Source organism: Phyllobates terribilis, unplaced genomic scaffold (assembly GCF_046119375.1).
Source record: "Phyllobates terribilis strain yellow unplaced genomic scaffold, ASM4611937v1 Scaffold_3__8_contigs__length_932513732, whole genome shotgun sequence".
In the NCBI taxonomy this organism is placed as follows: Eukaryota; Metazoa; Chordata; class Amphibia; order Anura; family Dendrobatidae; genus Phyllobates; species Phyllobates terribilis.
Window position 1 is genome coordinate 739,922,853 of NW_027362763.1, and position 24,176 is coordinate 739,947,028.

The 24,176-nt window shown below is 41.3% G+C and overlaps 1 protein-coding gene across 3 annotated transcripts in view; it reads right to left on the reverse strand.

Annotated features, from left to right (window-relative positions):
- The window catches only part of ASB3 (ankyrin repeat and SOCS box containing 3), a 168,603-nt gene that overhangs the window by 35,916 nt on the left and 108,511 nt on the right, over positions 1-24,176 (reverse strand). For all 3 annotated transcript variants that reach the window (XM_073672125.1, XM_073672124.1, XM_073672126.1), the window contains exons 8-9: positions 21,400-21,597; positions 888-1,133 (exon numbers count right to left, since the gene is read on the reverse strand). In XM_073672125.1, the coding sequence (XP_073528226.1) occupies positions 888-1,133; positions 21,400-21,597 (444 nt within the window). The remainder of the gene's footprint in view (positions 1-887; positions 1,134-21,399; positions 21,598-24,176) is intronic.

The window sequence follows — 24,176 nt, forward strand, 5'->3', positions numbered from 1 at the left end:
CCTGTCCAGTGACTCCTGCCCGCTCACCTGGGAGCGCTCATCTGCTACCTGTCTGCTTGCCTACCCGGAGGCTCTGCCGTCACGTGCTGTGACCACCCGCCTGTCCAGAGACTTCTGCCCGCTCACCTGGGAGCGCTCATCTGTCGCCTGTCCGCTGGTCTTCCTGGAGGCTCCGCCGTCACATGCTGTGACCACCCGTTCATCCAGAGACTCTCGCCTGCTCACCTGGGAGCTCACGTCTATCTTCAGCCGCCACAGGTCGTACCAACCCTATACCTAGAGACTGCCCCAGTCACTTGCCGTGACCTCCAGCCCGTTCACTCAGAGACTGTCCCGTTCACTCAGAGACTGTCCCGTTCACCTGCTGAGACTTCCAGCCCGTCTTCCCTGGTCGCCACCCGCTCCCTTACAAGGACCGCCCCCTTGTATAGTAGCTCAGAGGTTCCGCCTCCCAGACCCGTTACAGCTTATAATATATTTATTTTACTCACGCCATTAATTCCACAAGGCTTTACAGACATCATCATCACTGTCCCCCATTGGGGCTCACAATCTACATTCCCTGTCAGTATGTCTTTGGAGTGTCGGAGAAAACCAGAGAACCTGGAGGAAACCCACACAAACAGGGGGAGAACATACAAACTCCCTGCAGATGTTGTCCTTGGGGGGGTATTTGATCCCAAAACCCCAGTGTTAACCACTGAGCCACTGTGCCACCACACACACACAATGTCTGCGGGACAGAACTGGTTAATATTTTTTCTTATTTACAATGTGCATGCAAGTTCTATGAGCATAATATCCATTGATAATTCTTTGTGTACAAAAATGACATAAAAGTAATCTACATCAGAAGAACATAAAAACAAATATATAAAACAGCTTACCCTGCAGCTTCCAGAAAAGGTGTAGGGTCAAATCCCGCCAGTAGCAAATAGGGCAGCCATTCTTTGTAATGGCATTCATGTAACAGTTGTCTAAATGCATCCAGTTGATCCCCAGAAGGCAATGGGCAGTGTTGGCTCAGAAAGTAACGAAATAAAGGAAAATTGTTGTGTTTCAAACATCTCATCAAGTTAAAGTCTGACAGCTGGAATCCATATTTGAGAAGAAGCAGAGCCATTACTGATGGCCTAAAAAACAGATAGGAACAGTTCAAGGCTTAATGAAACCCTTGTTTAGTTATTGCAAAGAAATTACCAATTATTCTGTATAAAAATCACTGCATCAAAGACAAAACTGGACAATAAAAAATATTCACTGACTTCTAAATAAGGAATCCACCCTTATGTTAGAAATCAGAATTTACAGTAAGGGTAACACTTTTTTTCTACATTTAAGACAAGCACAGAGGCAGCAGCATAAAATACATTAGCAGTACTGAGCAGTGTAGCTGTGATGACAGCTCTGGATTAAACTAAATCACTCACTTGCTGCATCATAACGTGGCTAGTCTCTGTCTCCGCTTGCTTTCTCGCTCTGCTCCTTCCCCTTCCCCTTTCTCCTCTCACAGGACAGGGACTTGTAATGAATTAGGGGAAAGGCACATTGGCTAATTAATTTATATTTTTATTGGGAAAAAAAGTGGCTAGAATGAGGGGAAGAATGTTGGCTTATCAATTTATATTTTTAATGGCGGGTTTCACTGAGGCTAATTCTATATTAATGCTGTGTTGCATATCTGTATTCAGTACTCAAAGTCCTTTGTCTCTGTTACGGTCAAAATTGCCATGCAGCCCCAGCCTAATTTTAATAATGCGGCCCGCACCATTATGTGATTTTTCTAAGTGGCCCTGGACTCGATGATGTTGTTTAGTTTGGGTCGGGAGACCTCCATCCGATCCAAAAACCAAGGACCGTGACACATCAAAGTGTGAATGAAGCCTGAGTCCATATGGTCTAAAAATTAGACAATATTGATAAATTGATGCCCTATTAGGTCTGAGATTACCAGAGGCAGAAGCCACAGAAATCGGAGATTCCGTCATTCAAAGAACAGGTTGGTCTCCAAAATCATGGTGCCCAATGATTTTATCTTCAGTTACGTCTATAGAGAAAACCACATTTTTAATATGTTCCTATTTCCTAGTATAGTCCAAAAAAAAATCTAAATCTAAATGCATATAATCAGTGTTCCACTAAAAAATAACATTTAGAAAATGCACCTTAGTGTGTGAATCAAGTTTTTAATCCAGAATGTAAAAATACAAGTGCTAATTATTAGGTTCATTTACTTAAAAAGGTGCACAACTGATTTCAATATGGAGCAGGGCAGGAGACTTACAGCATCCCTTTACTTCCTCCTGCTGACCTCAGCTGTAGTAGCAGATTAATATAAAACTTGAATACTTTCCCCCCATAAACAGGGAGTCTTTTCAAGTGCTGAAGTCTTGAGCATGTGCCATGATGCGTGCACAGCATCCTGTATGTTCTCTACAGCAGAGATTAACACTGCAGCGTTAGCTACAGGACCGCAAGGAATACCTTGTGCTAATATAAGTACATTACAAACTTCCAATTTGGGGCACTGTAGAATCAATGGAAGAGAAGCATTTGAATTCACTAGACCCCTTTAATAAATTAGAGCAATAATTTAAAGAGAAAGTGTCATTAGAAATTTAGGTTTTGTTCAAACCAGATTTTTGTGTTAAATATATTTTTAATAACATTTTTGAATGCTTTCTTTTCAATATCACAACCAAACAGATTAAAAATCAAAGTTGGAAACCCTGTAATTTTCACATTGAGGCTTTTTTTTTTTTTTAGAAATCAGCTTCGTGTAGTTTTAGTAAATCTACATGCACATTAGCAGCAATGATCAGACTCTGACCTTACCTTTTGCACTGAAGCATCTAATGAGAGTGTGCAAAGATCATTGTAAAGGGAGGGTGAGCTGTGACATCAAGTATTGTGATTGGTGGATCCAGTGTTATCAGTAGTGATGAGCGAGTATGTTTTGTTAACCCTTTCGGCGAGTATGCTCGGGCTGAGCACTGAGTATTTACAGCTGCTCGGTGTTATGTTTGAATCGCTCCCGTGTGCATGATTTGCGACTGTTTGACAACTTTAACCCCTTAGCAACCTTGGGTTTTGTCGTTTTTGCTTTTTCGTTTTTTGCTCCCCTTGTTCCCAGAGCCATAACGTTTTTATTTTTTGGTCAATATGGCCATGTGAGGGCTTATTTTTTGCGGGACGAGTTGTACTTTTCAAAGCCATTACTGGTTTTACCATATCGCGCACGTGAAAACGGAAAAAAAATTCCAAGTGCGGTAAAATTGCAAAAAAAGTGCAATACCACAGTTGTTTTTTATTTACTTTTTTTACCACGTTCACTGAATGCTAAAACTGACCTGCCATTCTTATTCTCCAGGTCATTACGAGTTTGTAGACACCAAACATGTATAGGTTCTTTTATATTTAAGTGGTGAAAAAAAAATCCAAAATTTGGTAAAAAAAATAAAAAAATAGCGCCATTTTCTAAGACCTGTAGCATCTCCATTTTTCGGGATCTGGGGCTGGGTGAGGGCTTATTTTTTGTGCGCCAGGCTGACGTTTTTATTGATACCATTTTGGGGTAGATCCGATGTTTAGATCGCCCGTTATTGCATTTTATTGCAATTTTGCGGCTCCCAAAAAACGTAATTCTGGCATTTAGAATTTTTTTCTCGTTACGCAGTTTACTGTTCGGATGAATTCTTTTTTTATATTGATAGATCGGGCAATTCTGAACGCGGCGATACCAAATATGTCTATGTAGGGTTTTTTTTTAAGATTTTATTTTGAATGGGGCGAAAGGGGGGTGATTTAAACTTTTATATTTTTTTAATATTTTTAAAAACGTTTTTTTTTTTCACTTTTTGCTTGCTTCAATAGTCCCCATAGGAGACTAGAAGCAGCACTTGTTTGATCGGCTCTGCTACATACAGGGGACGAGCAGATCCCCTGCATGCTGCAGAAATGGTCCTGTGCTATGAGCGCCGACCACTAGGTAGCGCTCATAGCGACCAGCTCATGACAACCACAGGCGTCTGCTGCAGACCCTGGGTTGTCATGCCCACCCATCGGTGACCCGCGATCACGTGACGGGGTCGCCGATGAGCGGGGCTTATGACGCGCTACCCGGAAGCACGCGTTAAATGCCGCTGTCGGAGATTGACAGCGGCATTTAACATGTTAACAGCCGCGGGTGGATCGCGATTCCACCCGGGGCTGTTGCGGGCACATGTCAGCTGTAAGAATCAGCTGACATGTGCCCGGTTCAGTGCGGGCTCAGCGCAGCAGCCCTCACTGAACGGGGGGATGCCAAATGTGCGTACTAATACGGCAAGGGTTGGAAAGGGGTTAATACATGCGAGGAATGTGTAAGAAATAGACATTCTTCACATGTAATAAAGTTGTCAAACAGTCGCAAATCATGCACACTGGAGTGATTCAAACATAACACCGAGCAGCTGTAACTACTCGGTGCTCGGCCCGAGCATACTCGCCGAAAGGGTTAACAGAACATACTCTCTCATCACTAGTTATCAGCTGTGTATGGAGGTGTTACCTGTCATTGCAATATGGGAAAAAACTCAATATGCTAAGCATATGCGGATGTCATTGGTTACAGAATAATTTCTAAACTACTGAAGGTTCCACTGAGCACTGTTGGGGCCATAATATGGAAGTGAAAAGAACATAATTTCACTATAAACCGGTCAAGACCAGGTGCTCCCCGCATGATTTCAGACAGAGGAGTGAAAATAATTAACAGAAGAGTTGTCCAAGAGCCAAGGACCATCTGTGGAGAGCTACAGAAAGACCTGAAAGGTACAATTGTTTCAAAGAAAACAATAAGTAATGCACTCAACCTCCATGGCCTGTATGCACAAGCATCACGCAAAACTCCACTGCAGAAAAAATAGCATATTCAAGCATGTTTAAAGTTTGCTCAACAACATTTAGACAAACCTGTGAAATACTGGGAGAATATAGTCTGGTCAGATAAGACAAAAATTGAACTCTTTGGATTCCATAACACACACCACGTTTGGAGGCCAAAAGTCACTGCATATCACCCCAAAAACACCATACCAACAGTGAAGTTTGGAGGTGGGAACATCATGGAATGTGGCTGTTTTTCAGCATACGGCACTGGCAAATTTCATATAATTGAAGGAAGATTAAAATCTGCTGCCATCTACCAGGATGATGAAAATGAAACGAGGGTGGTCATTTCACTGCCAAGGAAACTCTCAATTGGTTTCAGAGAAAGAAAATAAAGCTGCTACAATGGCAGAGCCAATCACTTGACCAGAATCCAACAATAAATTTATGGAAGGAATTAAAGCTCAGAGTTCATAGAAGGAGCCCACGGGACCTTCAGGATTTAGAGAGTGTTTGTGTGAAAAAATGGGCCAAAATAAAAGCGGAGAAATGCATGCAACTAGTTTTTCCATACAGGACGCATCTTGAAGCTGTCATCACTAACAAAGGCTTTTGTATAAAGTATTAAAGGTGTACTCTAGAGAGGTAAAACATTTTTGTACTGTCCCTGCCCTCAAACTATAAAGATGAGGTGCCCAGTGCAGTTCTATTATCTTTATAACACTTGTAATTCAGTGTGACAGAAGCTGCTCCTCACTGCTCCCCCCTCCAGTCTGGGACACTACATCACACACCAGTGTTCAGCTCCCCTATGTGAGTAACAGCAAGTTTGAGAAGAGGGCCACACCCCCTGTTATTTGCAGAGAAGCAGCTATTATCTGGAGACTGGCAGATGTTAACAGCATGGAGATGCACATTGATGTAGAGTCCTAGACAGGATGGTTGAGCAGTGAAGAGCAGCTCCTGTAACGCCAGCCTTCTGATAATGTCTTCTTGTCTGCAGTCCGAGGTGAGGGGCGTGGCTCGCTCCTGGCTTTTAGCAGCAGCCAGCCCCCTTATAATGTCGCCGACACTGCAGGAGAAATACTTACTTAGAAAATTGGTGACATGTTCAATGTTCAATACTTGTTTCAACCGGTGTGTATATGTATGTGTATATATATATATATATATATATATATATATATATATATATATATATATATATATATATATATATATATATATATATATACAGTAGAGACCAAAAGTTTGGACACACCTTCTCATTTAAAGATTTTTCTGTATTTTCATGACTATGAAAATTGTACATTCACACTGAAGGCATCAAAACTATGAATTACCACATGTTGAATTATATACTTAACAAAAAAGTGTGAAACAACTGAAAATATGTCTTATATTCTAGGTTCTTCACAGTAGCCACCTTTTGCTTTGATGACTGCTTTGCACACTCTTGGCATTCTCTTGATGAGCTTCAAGAGGTAGTCACCGGAAATGGTCTTCCAACAATCTTGAAGGAGTCCCCAGAGATGCTTAGCACTTGATGGCCCTTTTGCCTTTACTCTGCGGTCCAGCTCACCCCAAACCATCTCGATTGGGTGCAGGTCTGGTGACTGTGGAGGTCAGGTCATCTGGCGTAGCCCCCCATCACTCTCCTTCTTGGTCAAATAGCCCTTACACAGCCTGAAGGTGTGTTTGGGGTCATTGTCCTGTTGAAAAATAAATGGTGGTCCAACTAAACGTAAACCGGATGGAACAGCATGCCGCTGCAAGATGCTGTGGTAGCCATGCTGGTTCAGTATGCCTTCAATTTTGAATAAATCCCCAACAGTGTCACCAGCAAAGCACCCCCACACCATCACACCTCCTCCTTCATGCTTCACGGTGGGAACCCGGCATGTAGAGTCCATCCGTTCACCTTTTCTGCGTCGCACAAAGACACGGTGGTTGGAACCAAAAGATCTCAAATTTGGACTCATCAGACCAAAGCACAGATTTCCACTGGTCTAATGTCCATTTCTTGTGTTCTTTAGCCCAAACAAGTCTCTTCTGCTTGTTGCCTGTCCTTAGCAGTGGTTTCCTAGCAGCTATTTTACCATGATGGCCTGCTGCACAAAGTCTCCTCTTAACAGTTGTTGAAGATATGTGTCTGCTGCTAGAACTCTATGTGGCATTGACCTGGTCTCTAATCTGAGCTGCTGTTAACCTGCGATTTCTGAAGCTGGTGACTCGGATAAACTTATCCTCAGAAGCAGGGGTGACTTTTGGTCTTCCATTCCTGGGGCGATCCTCATGTGAGCCAGTTTCTTTGTAGCGCTTGACGGTTTTTGCAACTGCACTTGGGGACACTTTCAAAGTTTTCCCAATTTTTCGCACTCACTGACCTTCATTTCTTAAAGTAATGATGGCCATTCGTTTTTCTTTATGTAGCTGCTTTTTTCTTGCCATAATACAAATTCTAACAGTCTATTCAGTAGGACTATCAGCTGTGTATCCACCAGACTTCTGCCCAACACAACTGATGGTCCCAACCCCATTTATAAGGCAAGAAATCCCACTTACTAAACCTGACAGGGCACACCTTGAAGTGAAAACCATTTCCGGTGACTATCTCTTGAAGCTCATCAAGAGAATACCAAGAGTGTGCAAAGCAGTCATCAAAGCAAAAGGTGGCTACTTTGAAGAACCTAGAATATAAGACATATTTTCAGTTGTTTCACACTTTTCTGTTATGTATATAATTCCACATGTGTTAATACATAGTTTTGATGCCTTCAGTGTGAATGTACAATTTTCATAGTCATGAAAATACAGAAAAATCTTTGAATTAGAAGGTGTGTCCAAACTTTTGGTCTGTACTGTGTGTATATATATATATATATATATATATATATATATATATATATACACACACACACACACACACACATATATATATATATACACACACACACACACATACACATATACATATACACATATACACACGCTGCTCAAAAAAATAAAGGGAACACTCAAATAACACATTCTAGATCTGAATGAATGAAATATTCTCATTGAAAACTTTGTTCTGTACAAAGTTGAATGTGCTGACAACAAAATCACACAAACATCATCAATGGAAATCAAATTTATTAACCAATGGAGGCCTGGATTTGGAGTCACCCCCAAAATTAAAGTGGAAAAACACACTACAGGCTGATCCAACTTTGATGTAATGTCCTTAAAACAAGTCAAAATGAGGCTCAGTATTGTCCGTGGCCTCCACGTGCCTGTATGACCTCTCTACAACGCCTGGGCATGCTCCTGATAAGGTTGCGGATGGTCTCCTGTGGGATCTCCTCCCAGACCTGGACTAAAGCATCTGCCAATCCTGGACAGTCTGTGGTGCAACGTGACGTTGGTGGATGGACCGAGACATGATCTCCCAGATGTGCTCAATCGGATTCAGGTCTGGGGAATGGGCGGGCCAGCCCATAGCTTCAATGCCTTCATCTTGCAGGAACTGCTGACACACTCCAGCCACATGAGGTCTGGAATTGTCCAGCATCAGGAGGAACCCAGGGCCAACCGCACCAGCATATGGTCTCACAATGGGTCTGAGGATCTCATCTTGGTACCTAAAGGCAGTCAGGCTACCTCTGGCGAGCACATGGAGGGCTGTGCGGCCCTCCAAAGAAATGCCACCCCACACCATTACTGACCCACTGTCAAACCGGTCATGCTGAAGTATGTTGCAGGCAGCAGATCGCTCTCCATGGCGTCTCCAGACTCTGTCACATGTGCTCAGTGTGAACTTTCTTTCATCTGTGAAGACCACAGGGCGCCAGTGGCGACTTTGCCAATCCTGGTGTTCTGTTACAAATGCCAAGCGTCCTGCACAATGTTGGGCTGTGAGCACAACCCCCATCTGTGGACGTCGGGCCCTCATACCACCCTCAGGGAGTCGGTTTCTAACCGTTTGTGCAGACACATGCACATTTTTGGCCTGCTGGAGGTCATTTTGCAGGGCTCTGGCAGTGCTCCTCCTGTTCTTCATTGCACAAAGGCGGAGGTAGCGGTCCTGCTGCTGGGTTGTTGCCCTCCTACGGCCCCCTCCACGTCTCCTGGTGTACTGGCCTGTCTCCTGGTAGCGCCTCCAGCCTCTGGACACTAAGCTGACAGACACAGCAAACATTCTTGCCACAGCTCGCATTGATGTGCCATCCTGGATGAGCTGCACTACCTGAGCAACTTCTGTGGGTTGTAGAGTCCGTCTCATGCTACCACGAGTGTGAAAGCACAACCAACATTCAAAAGTGACGAAAACATCAGCCAGAAAGCATTGGTACTGAAATGTGGACTGTGGTCCCCACCTGCACAACCACTCCTTTAATGAGTGTGTCTTGATAATTGCCAATAATTTCCATCTATTGTCTATTCCGTTTGCAAAACAGCATGTGAAATTGATTGTCAATCAGTGTTGCTTCCTAAGTGGACAGTTTGATTTCACAGAAGTTTGATTTACTTGGAGTTATATTCTGTTGTTTAAGTGTTCCCTTTATTTTTTTGAGCAGTGTATATATATATGCATATACACACAGCGGTTGAAATAAGTATTGAACATTGAACACCAATTTTCAAAGTAAACAGATTTCTAAAGGCGCTAATATATATAATATATATAATATATATAATATATATATATATATACATACATATACAGTACAGACCAAAAGTTTGGACACACCTCATTTAAAGATTTTTCTGCATTTTCATGACTATGAAAATTGTACATTCACACTAAAGGCATCTAAACTATGAATTAACACATGTGGAATTATATTCTTTACAAAAAAGTGTGAAACAACTGAAAATATGTCTTATATTCTAGGTTCTTCAAAGTAGCCACCTTTTGCTTTGATGACTGCTTTGCACACTCTTGGAATTCTCTTGATGAGCTTCAAGAGGTAGTCACCGAAAATGGTTTTCACTTCACAGGTGTGCCCTGTCACTTTTAATAAGTGGGATTTCTTGCCTTATAAATGGGGTTGGGACCATCAGTTGTGTTGTACAGAAGTCAGGAGGATACACAGCTGATAGTTCTACTGAATAGACTGTTAGAATTTATATTATGGCAAGAAAAAAGCAGCTAAGTAAAGAAAAACGAGTGGCCATCATTACTTTAAGAAATGAAGGTCAGTCAGTCCGAAAAATTGGGCAAACTTTGAAAGTGTCCCCAAGTGCAGTTGCAAAAACCATCAAGCGCTACAAAGAAACTGGCTCACATGAGGACCGCCCCAGGAAAGGAAGACCAAGAGTCACCTCTGCTTCTGAGGATAAATTTATCCGAGTCACCAGCCTCAGAAATCACAGGCTAACAGCAGCTCAGATTAGAGAACAGGTCAATGCTACACAGAGTTCTAGCAGCAGACACATCTCTACAACAACTGTTAAGAGGAGACTTTGTGCAGCAGGCCTTCATGGTAAAATAGCTTCTAGGAAACCACTGCTAAGGACAGGCAACAAGCAGAAGAGACTTGTTTGGGCTAAAGAACACAAGGAATGGACATTAGACCAGTGGAAATCTGTGCTTTGGTCTGATGAGTCCAAATTTGAGATCTTTGGTTCCAACCACCGTGTCTTTGTGCGATGCAGAAAAGGTGAACGGATGGACTCTACATGCCTGGTTCCCACCGTGAAGCATGGAGGAGGAGGTGTGATGGTGTGGGGGTGCTTTGCTGGTGACACTGTTGGGGATTTATTCAAAATTGAAGGCATACTGAACCAGCATGGCTACCACAGCATCTTGCAGTGGCATGCTATTCCATCCGGTTTGCGTTTAGTTGGACCATCATTTATTTTTTAACAGGACAATGACCCCAAACACACCTCCAGGCTGTGTAAGGGCTATTTGACCAAGAAGGAGAGTGATGGGGTGCTGCGCCAGATGACCTGGCCTCCACAGTCACCAGACCTGAACCCAATTGAGATGGTTTGGGGTGAGCTGGGCAGCAGAGTGAAGGCAAAAGGGCCAACAAGTGCTAAGCATCTCTGGGAACTCCTTCAAGATTGTTGGAAGACCATTTCCGGTGACTACCTCTTGAAGCTCATCAAGAGAATGCCAAGAGTGTGCAAAGCAGTCATCAAAGCAAAAGGTGGCTATTTTGAAGTACCTAGAATATAAGACCTATTTTCAATTGTTTCACACTTTTTTGTTAAGTATATAATTCCACATGTGTTAATTCATAGTTTTGATGCCTTCAGTGTGAATGTACAATTTTCAGTCATGAAAATACAGAAAAATCTTTAAATGAGAAAGTGTGTCCAAACTTTTGGTCTGTACTGTATATATACACACACACATATATACATACATACACACACACACACATACATACCGTATATTTTTTTATGTTACAATTTCTTTGAATGTTCTAGTAAACTTTGGAAAATCCACTAATCCATCATCAAGCTAGTCCCGACGTTGAAGACTTTTCTGAAAGTTTATTGTACATTTAAATAACTTACAAAACCATTTGAATAAATCTTGACCTAAATCTGGCCCCCGAAACTACATTAAAAGTTACAACAAACCATTAAGATTTATTTTCCAAAAATTAGTCACTAGCCATGTAGCCATGGATTCCATTTAAAAGCTGTCTGATGGAGCTCACGTAGAATCACAATAAATTCCAGCTCTGGAGTCAGACTATGGTGTTTGTTATTCTGTTCACACTCCGCTCTGCCCTAAATAACAAAACTCGGCTAAGAAAGCCGGCCAGTTGCAGTCGATAGATTTCAGCAATCATACCTAATGGCGAAAAAACAAACAAGAACAATGATACTAGGTGACAAGTGTTGAACAAATGAAACCTGAACTAATTTGATTTCTCCGGTTTAAGATCATTCAGAGAAGAACGGCTGCAATATGGGTTATCAATACGCTGTCTTTTTATTAAATAAGAACTGCAAAAAAGCCTCTCTGATGACTTGACAGCTTAGATCCTCTAGAACAAGAGCAAAAAATTAACACAAACATCATCTAAATAGTCAATATTCAGACAGCGTTATTGACCAACTATAAGAAGGAGGAAAAAGCCACAACAATGGCGTCAGCCTACTTATCTATTTTTATTAAGTCATTTGCTGCAGACCAAACAAAAACAGGCTAATGATGTGCAGGGATTTCGGGAGACATGCTTCAGTTGATACACTGTATAACGCTATACAATGAACCTTAAGCAGTGCTTCATTGCAAGCCTCATGTATAATTTATAAAGGGACCTGCCAGAGAAAACGCTGGCTATTATCCAGGCATACGTGTTCACATGTGCAAGCAAGGGCTTGGATGAGTTCCTGCCTCGAGCAATTTGAAATCATCCACTGTCTGACCACAGAAACATTAGCTGTAATAGGTTAGCCATAATGCAAATGCTTTCATTAGACGGGGTGATCTCGCTTCTGTGCTTGCTTTTTAATACCGCACTTTTTTTTTCTTAGGTGGAGCGAATGTATTTGGTACAAAAAAGGTTTTTGACAATTTCAGACTTCTAGAATAAGAAAACTTAATGCGCTCTTGGTAAAAGAGGCCAAGATGTAGCAAAGGGCTGAGTTTGTCATTTCATGCAAAGCACAGTGCAATATTATATCATTTGGGCTTATATACTGTCACAGCGCTATACATAAGGTCCTCATCTCAAGTTCAAGAGCACCAATTTTATAGAAAGCCAATTAAAAGGGTTGGACGCTTTATTTTAATTAAAATGTTGGGGACATTATTTTGTGGCAGTTACAGATATATAGGCATTACAGGTTCTCCTCCTGCACTTGAGAGTGCCGCTTTCCTCTAAAAATGTCTGCTGATACGTGACCAGACCTGCCCATCAGTCTCCTGCAATTGAAAATACGGCACATCGGAAAGCTACTTTTCTATTGAAGGAGGCTGATGGGCAGATCTAGTCACATGCTCCTCCGCCAGGAGCCATTTTCAGAGGAGTCTGTAAGGAAGGCTGAACTAACAAGTGCAGGAGGAGAACCTGTAATACTTATATACAGTGGGGAAAAAGGTAGTCAGCCACCAATTGTGCAAGTTCTCCCACTTAAAAAGATGAGAGAGGCCTGTAACTGACATCATAGGTAGACCTCAACTATGAGAGACAAAATGAGAAAACAAATCCTGAAAATCACATTGTCTGATTTGGAAAGAAACTTTTTTTCAAATTTTGGTGGTAAATAAGTATTTGGTCAATTACAAACAAGCAAGATTTCTGGCTCTCACAGACCTGTAACTTCTTTAAGAGGCTCCTCTGTCCTCCACTCATTACCTGTAGTACTGGCACCTGTTTGAACTTGTTATCAGTAGAAAAGACACCAGTCCGCAACCTCAAACAGTCACACTCCAAACTCCACTATGGTGAAGACCAAAGAGCTGTCGAAGGACACCAGAAACAAAATTGTAGCCCTGCACCAGGCTGGGAAGACTGAATCTGCAATAGGCAAGCAGCTTGGTGTGAAGAAATCAACTGTGGGAGCAATAATTAGAAAATGGAAGACATACAAAACCACTGATAAATATAATATCCCTCGATCTGGTGCTCCAAACAAGATCTCACCCCGTTGGGTCAAAATGATCTCAAAAATGGTGAGCAAAAATCCCAGAACCATACGGCGGCTGTTTCTCTGTCAAGGGACCAGTATGACTGATCCGTGTACATGAAAGAATGAATGGGTCCATGTATCGTGAGATTTTGAGTGCAAACCTCCTTCCATCAGCAAGGGCATTGAAGATGAAACGTGGCTGGGGCTTTCAGCATGACAGCCATACCTATGATATTAATTACAGGCCTCTCTCATCTTTTTAAGTGGGAGAACTTGCACAATTGGTGGCTGACTAAATACTTTTTTTCTCCACTGTATATTAGGAAGCGTCACAAAATCATGCGCCCAATACATTTGTTAAAATAACGATAAACTGGCCAACCCCTTTAAGCCCAGGCTTTTATCTGGAGCATTTCTGCATCGTGGGCACATAGCCTAATAGATGCATCATGAGTAGAGATGAGAGAACCTGAACTGTAAAGTTTGAGGTTCGTACCAGAGACTTCGTGTCCAGTGCTGAACTCCGAACACAGGCTTCTCCTGGAAGTCCGTTTTACAGTTCAGAGAGGAGAGAGGGGACAGAAACAATTTCCAGCTCTAAAGTTCAGGTCCACATTGATTTCTATGGGGTTCAGGTTCAAGTTCGGGTACACAAACGGAACTTTGGACTAAAGTTCGGTAGAACCCGAACTTCCACAGGTCGGCTCATCCCTAGTCATATGCTTTTGTATAGCTTTGCATTATACAGTATATCCGTAAAATGAATGCCATTTTAACCTATAGCTAATAATCTCCACTGTATGCGCAAGCTACTGTCACACAAAGGATATAATGGCATCCAATTCAAATGATCATGAAAAGTTACTGAAAAGCTCATCCATTTTTCGGATGCTATGAAGAACAAAATGAAAACAAAGCAGCATTAGTCACCCATAACCTTCTATGTTAACCACTTCCCAGCATAGACAATAACTAGAACCTTCTACATCAGGAGCGGGTATATTGAGGAGGCTCAGAAGCTTAGCTTTTTCCAAACACGGTAGGTGCTGGCTGCATTATACAACCGACACAAACCTTTAACAGCGACTGGAGCTAGCTCCAATCACTGCTGTTTAATCATTTAGATGCCAATGTCAAACTAAATTGTTTTAATTAGTTAGGACGTCCATCTTTACCCCCCCCCACCCCATTCTCGAGATTGCGAGGTGCAGATGGTTTACACTGGCCATCTAAGGCCTGCTAAGGAACTCCATCATCTTATGAAGCCCCGTGAACTACTGCATTGTATATTACAAGTGATCAAATGGTTCAAATACTGGGGAACTGAAAAATAACTGTCAGTAAAGAAAAAAAGATTTAAAAATGAAAAAAAAAAATTTAAATAATTTGAAGGTTTAATCATTGCCCTTTTTCCAATTTATCAATTAGAGGGAGGATAGGAGTGGTAGTCTGCACTGCTAATGTAACTCAAGAAATCCCGAAGATTTATTTATTTTTATTTATTTTACTCACTTATATACCGCCATTCCTTTCACAGCGAATAACAGACAATATCGGCACTGTCCCCATTGGGTCTCACAATCTAAATTCCCTATCAGTATGTCTTTGGAGTGTGGGAAGAAACCGGAGAACCTGAAGGAAACCCACACAAACATGGGGAGAACATACAAACTCCTTGCAGATGGTGGGATTTGAACCCAGGACCCCAGCGCTAGAAAGCAACAGTGATAACCACTGAGCCACCGTGCTTGCCCAAGAAGATGCTTCTTAACGCGATTCGAAGCTGGACCAACTTGTCCATCCATCAGGAGAACCACATTAAGAATATAGTAATTCTCCTGATGAAGGCGGTCCAACTTTGAAACGCGTTGATAATAAACCGTATGGTCATTCCTATACAACACTTTCTGAATTTCTTGAATTACATCAGCAGCGTAGACTACCACATCTATCCCCCCACTACTTGCTCTATACGGTGGGATCTCCCAACCTGAGGGTACAACAGCAGTAGGGGATGAGCAAGCATGCTCGGATATGGAGTTATCAGAGCGTGCTCGGGTTCGGATAGAGGAGTTGGCGTGCTAGAGTCAAATGCTCGGGTAGAAGCGGCCGCATGTATCGTGGCTGATACACTGCCGCTAAACATGTGGAGAATGCCTGTGTATCAGCAGCTGTCAATCCTTGACTCATTAGTTGTGGGTTAAACAACCTCAAAAGGTGAGCAGCTATTTACCCCTATCCTATAGAAATTTGTTCACTGGATAAGACCCTATTGTGCCTGGTGTTCCCGTTTCTTTTTCCAATTTTAAAAAAATAAATAAATAAAAAAAAAATTGGTATCACCGTGCCCATAAAAGTCTGATCTATGAAATTCTAAAAATAATAAATATGTACAGTAAATGTTGTAAGGAAAAAAATTCTAAATGCCTGAATTGCCTATTTTTGGTAATCTTGCATGCCTAATAAAATTAAATAAAAAACTATTTAATCGTTGTATGCACCCCAAAATTATACCAATAAAAACTACACAATTAAAAAAGAGCCCTTATAATGCTGACAAACTTTTTTTTTTTTTTACAAAGTTCAGTTTTTTTTTCATCTACTTAAATATTCTGTGATCAACTGGAGAACCATGTAGCCTGATCATTTTTAGTATACAATGAGGGCTGTAAAAATGAACCTCAGAAAAACGAATTTTTTTCACTATTTCACCCCCACTTGAATTTTTTTCCCCATTTTTCAGTACATTATTTGGGACAGTTTTCCATTTTAAAAGTATTTTTCTCAATGCAGGAGAAAAAAAGTAACCACTGAGCAATAAACCAACAACCACTTATGATGCATGAACAATGCAGACTCAAAGTCAACTAAAAATATTTGACTCTGCTACCTCCATAAACCGGCAACACAAACAACTAGACCGATCTCTGATCTAACCTCTATCTCTTCCCAATGTGCATTTCTCCTGATTCGGTCACAATTTAGAAGGGCAAAAAGAAAGGCGGCGCGTCGAGAGGCTGTCACACTCTTAAATAAAAAGTGAAAACCTTCCAGCAAGAAAAGTATGTGACTAGGTAGCTTAGATGAGAAATTCTAATTTAATTCATGCTGAGCCAAAGACAATGTGGTGCAACAGCGGTTAAAAAAAAAAAATAGAAAAAAAATGTCAATTTAGTATTGGCTTCATTCAATTACAGCATCATGTCAAGCGCCAAAGACAGGGAGAGTTGATAACCGCTATTGGAAAGAGAAGAAACTTGAATGCAATTATGTTTTACAACTCTGCTCAACAGCCGAGCTTCCCCGAGGAATATTTAGGTAGATCATTTATCACTTTTGAGGCCCAGAGAAGGTATTGATGACAGTCTTCTTTGAAAAATAATACATTCTAGTTTACTTGTAAAAGTGTGGATTGCTCTAGAACTTTAGAGCGCAGGGTCGATAACAATCTTTATGTGCAAAATCTACTACAAATTGCTTACTTACCCTCAACCAGGCCCCTCCATTCTAGAGACTCCACCAGTTCACCCCCTCCATGCAGAAAACAAAGCCACTACCAGCTGTACCCCACACTCCTGCACCCTGACATGATATGCCTACTGCTGCTGGAAGAGTGTGTATCTAATGTGTCTCCTCCCTTTTGGGAGGAAATTCTTTTTCAATGGCATTAACCCTTAAATTTCTCACGTTACCACTATGTACACTTACAATAGGTGGCACTAGCATTCAAGTCGTCCTCCTCTCCAATGAGACAATTTGATTTAATTTCCCAGAGAATTGCCTGGCCTGTAAGTCTCCTTCCACCGTCTTGGCACTTTTCACAAGGAGAGACGCTACTCCTAACAACCGTGTCAAAAGCCTCTCATCCAGCCAAATCAGACCTCTTGTTTTACACTGAGGAGGGGTAAAAAACCTGTAACACGTCCGCAAAAGGAGTGTCTGGTTTGGCTTTTCTCCTAAGTCATGTGGCTTGTTAAAAGGTTGATATTGACTTTTAGGATTGCGACCCCCATCAGGTGGCACTAGAGTTCAAGACCTCTCCCTCTCTTAAGATACAATGTGATTTAATTTACCAGAAGAGCACTATATGGTGTAGCAAAACCAGGTAGGACTGAGTTAAATCATAGCACTGCATTTCTTGATAAGATGCACCTGGTCAGCTTTAACTAAAAACCAGGGTCTGTGTTCACTAGAGGTGTCAGTCTGTGAATGAAGCAGTGTTGAGTGTGCTGGTGATTAGCCAAAATGTTAGCTGTAGCTGGGAGGGAGACAAGCCAGAGTCTATCTCTGAATGGAGAATGCATGAGTCAGCTAGGAAAGCGGAGCAGTCTGTGTGTGTGTAGCTGAAGAATAATGTGTAGAAGCTGCAGCCTGTTCAGTGTGAACTGTGCTCAGAGTTGAATATTTCTGTTTGGTGCTGAAAGCTTCTGGATCTCTGGCTGAAGGCGATATCGAGAATGGTGGGATCGTGCCTCTTCCGTGCATGAAGTTTTCTCCGGGAGAAAGGACTGAAATCTATTCGGGTGAGCCAGCACTGACATATGTGCCCTGCTAAGGGTACTGTTTATTTGCTGTTATATCTTTGTGCCCAAAAGAGGCTGTTTTTGGTTTTGAATCCCTTGAAGTTTTATGAAAGCAATAAAACTGCACCTGTTTGGACCAAACAGCCTGTGTGAACACTACCGAATGACTAACTGAGAGATTGAATCCCTACAATGGTCTATAAAGTCTCTTTATGCCGGCTTTGCCCCCTTCACAAGGAGAGACTTTGCCGCTTATAGCACAGTCAGAGGCCTCTCATCCAGCCAAAAACTAAGCATTATGGTTTAAACATTTTGGTTTCAACTTGGGAAAAATCATAAAAATAAAAGGGTTTCACATCCTGCAGTTACCTGGGTTTTTTTCCATGAAAAACACTGCAAAAAAAATATGGCTGCATTTTTGCTGCTTTTCTGCACTTACTCATTTCTTTCAATGGGTGAAAAAATACAGCAAAAATGCTGAAAGTGACATGCTGCAGTTTTAAAAAACACAGCAGTTTTCCAATTGAGTCAGGATAAAAAAAAAAGTGTGCATGAGATTTCTGAAATCTCATAGCTTTTGCTGGTACTGTAAAAAGCAGATTTTAATTTGCATTAATAAAATGAGCAAAAATGGTATAAAAGAAAAATATAAGCACTACTCCGCTGTTAAATCCCTCTAAGCCCTCCAGTGACGATATTATGGCCATTGTTAAAGTGATGCAAGCAGAGGTTGACTTCGGCGGTCATATTAACGATGGACATGATGTAACCGATGCAGGCAAACTATAGACTACCGAAGCGGCAGTAAGACATACACAAGGTATGGTTATTTTTTTTACATTAGTACCATTTTGTGCTTGTGGGCAACGGTCTAAAGCCCCGCTAACCCCTAAAAAAGTTTTTTTTTATGATCACTAGAATTAAAGGCATATCGCAAAACTATACCATAACTTTCTGCCAGGATCCCCATGAGGGATGTATATAGCAGTTTCATTCACAGTGGGTGGGAAGGAATCCTGCTCTGTGGGGAAACTGTAATAGCTATAGCTCTATGTATCAGATTTAGTTTTCCATTTGCACTTGGTACGGCTGTTGGGAAGACAAGAGGAAGACGATGAACATAGAACCGTTATCCTGATGTCTATAGTGAGATCTCCTTCTATTAGAAAATGATTGACTAGAGACATGGGATTATGTAAACTTTCAAAAAGCAATACAATAATATCTTACTACATAAAGAGCTTAATGTTGAGGTGAGTCCAAGAAAAACCATCAGCTGACGTTGAGGCGATGACTTTGTTGTTGTAGATGACGACAATAAAAGGGAACATTTTCCTATTGAATTTTTAAATATCTTAACCCCATCAGGCATGCCAAGTCATTGCCATAGACTTAAGGTGGGCAACATTATTAAGTTGCTGAGAAATTTGGATACAAAATGAGGACTCTGCAATGGTACACGATTAGTTGTAACATCAATGAATAGAAATGTTTTTGAGGCAGAGATTTTAACAGGATCAGGTGAAGGTGATAAGGCATACAGAGAGATTTCCACGCGATCTGCCCTGGGCAATTCACTTTTTGAGTTGGCGAACGTCTCTGTAATCTTCTAAATGTTATTTTTGTTTTCTGTAATGCCATTTACTAATTTATTAATTATGACAATGTTGTTTATCGTGTAAAAAGGCTGAAAGTAAATAGACATGGGTAATTTGAGTTAGTTTTTATTATGTAAAGCACACTTTTCATACTGTCTGTCGAAAAAAACGATGAAAGTGCAGGTGGTGGTAAAGCGCGCGTCAAGGTGTTCGATTGCTCTATATTTTCTATCACTATGGCTAAAGGGAATTATGAGCACTAGCTTTTTGATCCTTTATTAGTACCATGCATAAATACTTTTGACTTTAATATAATATTATACTGAACGCCCCATGATAGTTATGGTATCTTTATGTACCAGTTATTGCATTAATATCTGAGACTTTAATGCACTATTGAATATTTATTTTTAATTATAATGTCTATCATGCAATATGTTGGTTCAATGTTACATTGATAGGTTGATGTGATTCAATCATCTGTAGCTTTATTACCAATGTGGAGACACTGTTTATTAGAAGAGCATTTAAAGGGAATCTGTCAGCAGATTTTTGCTATCTTATCTGAGATCAGCGTAATATAGGTAAAGAGAAGCTGAATCTAATGATGTGTCACTTAGATTACTGGGTACAGCAGTTCTCACACAATCAGAGCTATTAGATGTACAGTAGAATGAAGCAGAGCTGAAAAAGCTATCCCCGCCCACACCACAGCTAACCCCGCCCACAGCAGGCTCTCCATGTACAACATCCATAGACAGTGAGCTGCTCATCACAGGGAGAAGACGTTTCCAGACTAGTGCATTGTAGCAATTTTAATCTCTTAGTGATAAATCCTTCACAGTTAGTAAACAATAGCACGCCCTTTGACAAGTGACACATCCCTGAATTCTGTGTTTCAGCCTCTATCTCCTGCTATCTTCAAATTACATAGCAAACACCTGCTGACAGATTGCCTTTAACTTGACTGCTTTCTACTGAGTCTGTGCCATTGTGGAGATCCATTTACCACTCTTTCTGTCTTGTATGAAACTATTACTTTTTTAAGTATTTGTAGCATATGTATTCAATAAACTTTGGAATATTTTATACTATGTGGCCTCCCTTCTAATATGTGGTCTCCCTTCTAACACTCTCGCACCCCTGCAATCTATCCGAAACTCTGCTGCCCGACTAATCCACCTGTCCCCCCGCTATTCTTCAGCCTCTCCTCTCTGTCAATCCCTTCACTGGCTCCCCATTGCCCAGAGACTCCAGTTCAAAACCCTAATCATGGCATACAAAGCCATCCACAACCCGTCTCCTCCATACATCTGTGACCTAGTCTCCCGATACTTACCTACACGCAACCTCCGCTCCTCACAAGATCTCCTGCTCTTCTCCCCTCTTATCTCCTCTTCTCACAATCGCATTCAAGATTTCTCCCGTGCATCCCCCCTACTCTGGAACTCTCTACCCCGACACATCAGACTCTCGCCTACCGTGGAAACTTTAAAAGGAACCTGAAGACCCACCTCTTCCGACAAGCCTACAGCCTGCAGTAACCCTTGCCCCACCAAACCGCTGCACGACCAGCTCTACCCCGACCTACTGTATCCCCTCACCCATCTCTTGTAGATTGTGAGCCCTCGCGGACAGGGTCCTATCTCCTCCTGTACCAGTCGCTGACTCATTTTTGTTCAAATTATTGTACTTTTTGTTTGCTATATATACCCCTTTTAAACGTGTAAAGCTCCATGGAATTAATGGCACTATAATAATAAATGATAATACTATTTAGATCAGTTGCACTCCCTCTACATCACTGTAGGTGCACATATACATACCCTTGTTCAGTAGCTATACACATTGGGGTCTTAGACTCGTACAGTACACTCTCCTGAGCTTCTGGGCTATAGCCTCCAGACAGTAAGATATCCAGGCACTGCCTGTCACCTCCATAGATGGCAGAATACACAGGACTCACTTGATCTTTTCCAGTATCGCACACACGACTTGTGACCACCATGAGCATTTCCAGGAGTCTAAAAATATATTTGCATTAAATATGGACACAATAAGAGAACAATTACATTCCAATGATCAGTACAGATATTGGCCATCACTCATATATGGAGTCCACCACACATACGTCAAGCAATGCCATGCTGAAGGACATCGCCCCATGCTGCATTCACTATAGACTTCTACAGTTATATGAAAAAGTTTGGGCACCCCTATTAATCTTAAGCTTAATGTTGTCTTAAAATTGGTGTTTTTGCAACAGCTATTTCAGTTTGATATATGTAATAACTGTTGGACACAGTAATGTTTCTGCCTTGAAATGAGGTTTATTGTACTAACAGAAAATGTGCAATCTGCATTCAAACAAAATTTGACAGGTGCATAAGTATGGGCACCCTTATCATTTTCTTGTTTTAAATACTCCTACCTACTTTTTACTGACTTACTAAAGCACTTTTTTTGGTTTTGTAACCTCATTGAGCTTTGAACTTCAGAGCCAGGTGTATGCAATCATGAGAAAAGCTACTTAAAGTGGCCACTTGCAAGTTGTTCTCCTGTTTGAATCTCCTCTGAAGAGTGGCATCATGGGCTCCTCAAAACAACTGTCAAATGATCTGAAAACAAAGATTATTCAACATAGTTGTTCAGGGGAAGGATACAAAAAGCTGTCTCAGAGATTTAACCTGTCAGTTTCCACTGTGAGGAACATAGTAAGGAAATGGAAGAACACAGGGACAGTTCTTGTTAAGGCCAGAAGTGGCAGGCCAAGAAAAACATCAGGAAGGCAGAGAAGAAGAATGGTGAGATCAGTCAAGGACAATCCTCAGACCACCTCCAGAGAGCTGCAGCATCAACTTTCTGCAGATGGTGTCACTGTGCATCGGTCAACTATACAACACACTTTGCACAAGGAGAAGCTGTATGGGAGAGTGATGCGAAAGAAGCCGTTCTGCAAGCACGCCACAAACAGAGTCGGCTGAGGTATGCAAAAGCACATTTGGAGAAGCCAATTTCTTTTTGGAAGAAGGTCCTGTGGACTGATGAAACCAAGATTGAGTTGTTTGGTCATACAAAAAGGCGTTATGCATGGCGGCAAAAAAACACAGCATTCCAAGAAAAACACTTGCTACCCAAAGTAAAATTTGGTGGAGGTTCCATCATGCTTTGGAGCTGTGTGGCCAATGCCAGCACCGGGAATCTTGTTAAAGTTGAGGGACGCAAGGATTCCACTCAGTATCAGCAGATTCTTGACAATAATGTTCAAGAATCAGTGATCAAGTTGAAGTTACGCAGGGGATGGATCTTTCAGCAAGACAATGATCCTAAACACCGCTCCAAATCTACTCAGGCATTCATGCAGAGGAACAATTACAATGTTCTGGAATGGCCATCCCAGTCCCCAGACCTGAATATCATTGAACATCTGTGGGATCATTTGAAGAGGGCTGTCCATGCTCGGCGACCATCAAACTTAACTGAACTGGAATTGTTTTGTAAAGAGGAATGGTCAAAAATACCTTCATCCAGGATCCAGGAACTCATTAAAAGCTACAGGAAGCGACTAGAGGCTGTTAATTTTGCAAAAGGAGGATCTACTAAATATTAATGTCACATTTCTGGTGAGGTGCCCATACTTATGCACCTGTCAAATTTTGTTTGAATGCAGATTGCACATTTTCTGTTAGTACAATAAACCTCATTTCAAGGCAGAAACATTACTGTGTCCAACAGTTATTACATATATCAAACTGAAATAGCTGTTGCAAAAACACCAATTTTTATAAAACATTAAGCTTAAGATTAATAGGGGTGCCCAAACTTTTTCATATAACTGTATATATGAGCATAATGGTTGATTATGAAGTACAGCAGAAAATATTCTTCTACATAAACTCATCGCATGCAATGAAATGTGCAAAAACAAAATGTCACTTTGTAAGATGAAAAGCTTTAAAGAGGATCTGTCACTTGCCAGAAATATATATTTTTTACCTGGTGCAATCATCGCAGTTCTCCTGAATCTGGTGTTGTTTTCCCTTGTTCCTTCTCCCCTCCATTCCTGAGACATGGCCCCCTCTTCTCTGTATATAAATCTAGTCTTGTTATCCAAGTGGGTGTGGTCCACATCTTTTCTGTATAGAAGTATTTTTAAGGGCACACCCACTCAGCTAAAAAAAAAACTAGCTTTATACACAGGGAAGATGGTGCCTTGTCTCAGAATCCGAGAGGCGCAAAAAAAAAAAAAAACATCGCAGATTCAGGAGCACAGCTGCATTCACACCAGGGAAAAAAAAATTATGGAAAGGTTTTCTTTAAAGGGAATCTGTCAGCAGAATTTCACCCCCCAAAATATTTATATCCACCCACTGCCACCTTCACCTGCCTAACTGATAGCCTGTCCGTGAAGTAAAAGGAGGCAAAACTGGGCAAGCAATAGAGCTGGAGTGACGGAGGCTTCAGATCTATCATAGCCATTCGCATATCAATCCAAATGCTGATTTCTCAGAGGAATGGACTGGCCATGTAAAGGTATTACTGGACTTGTCTTTGAAAGAGTTACATGCAATTGAAAAATTCAGTGAATGGTCCTCATTATTGA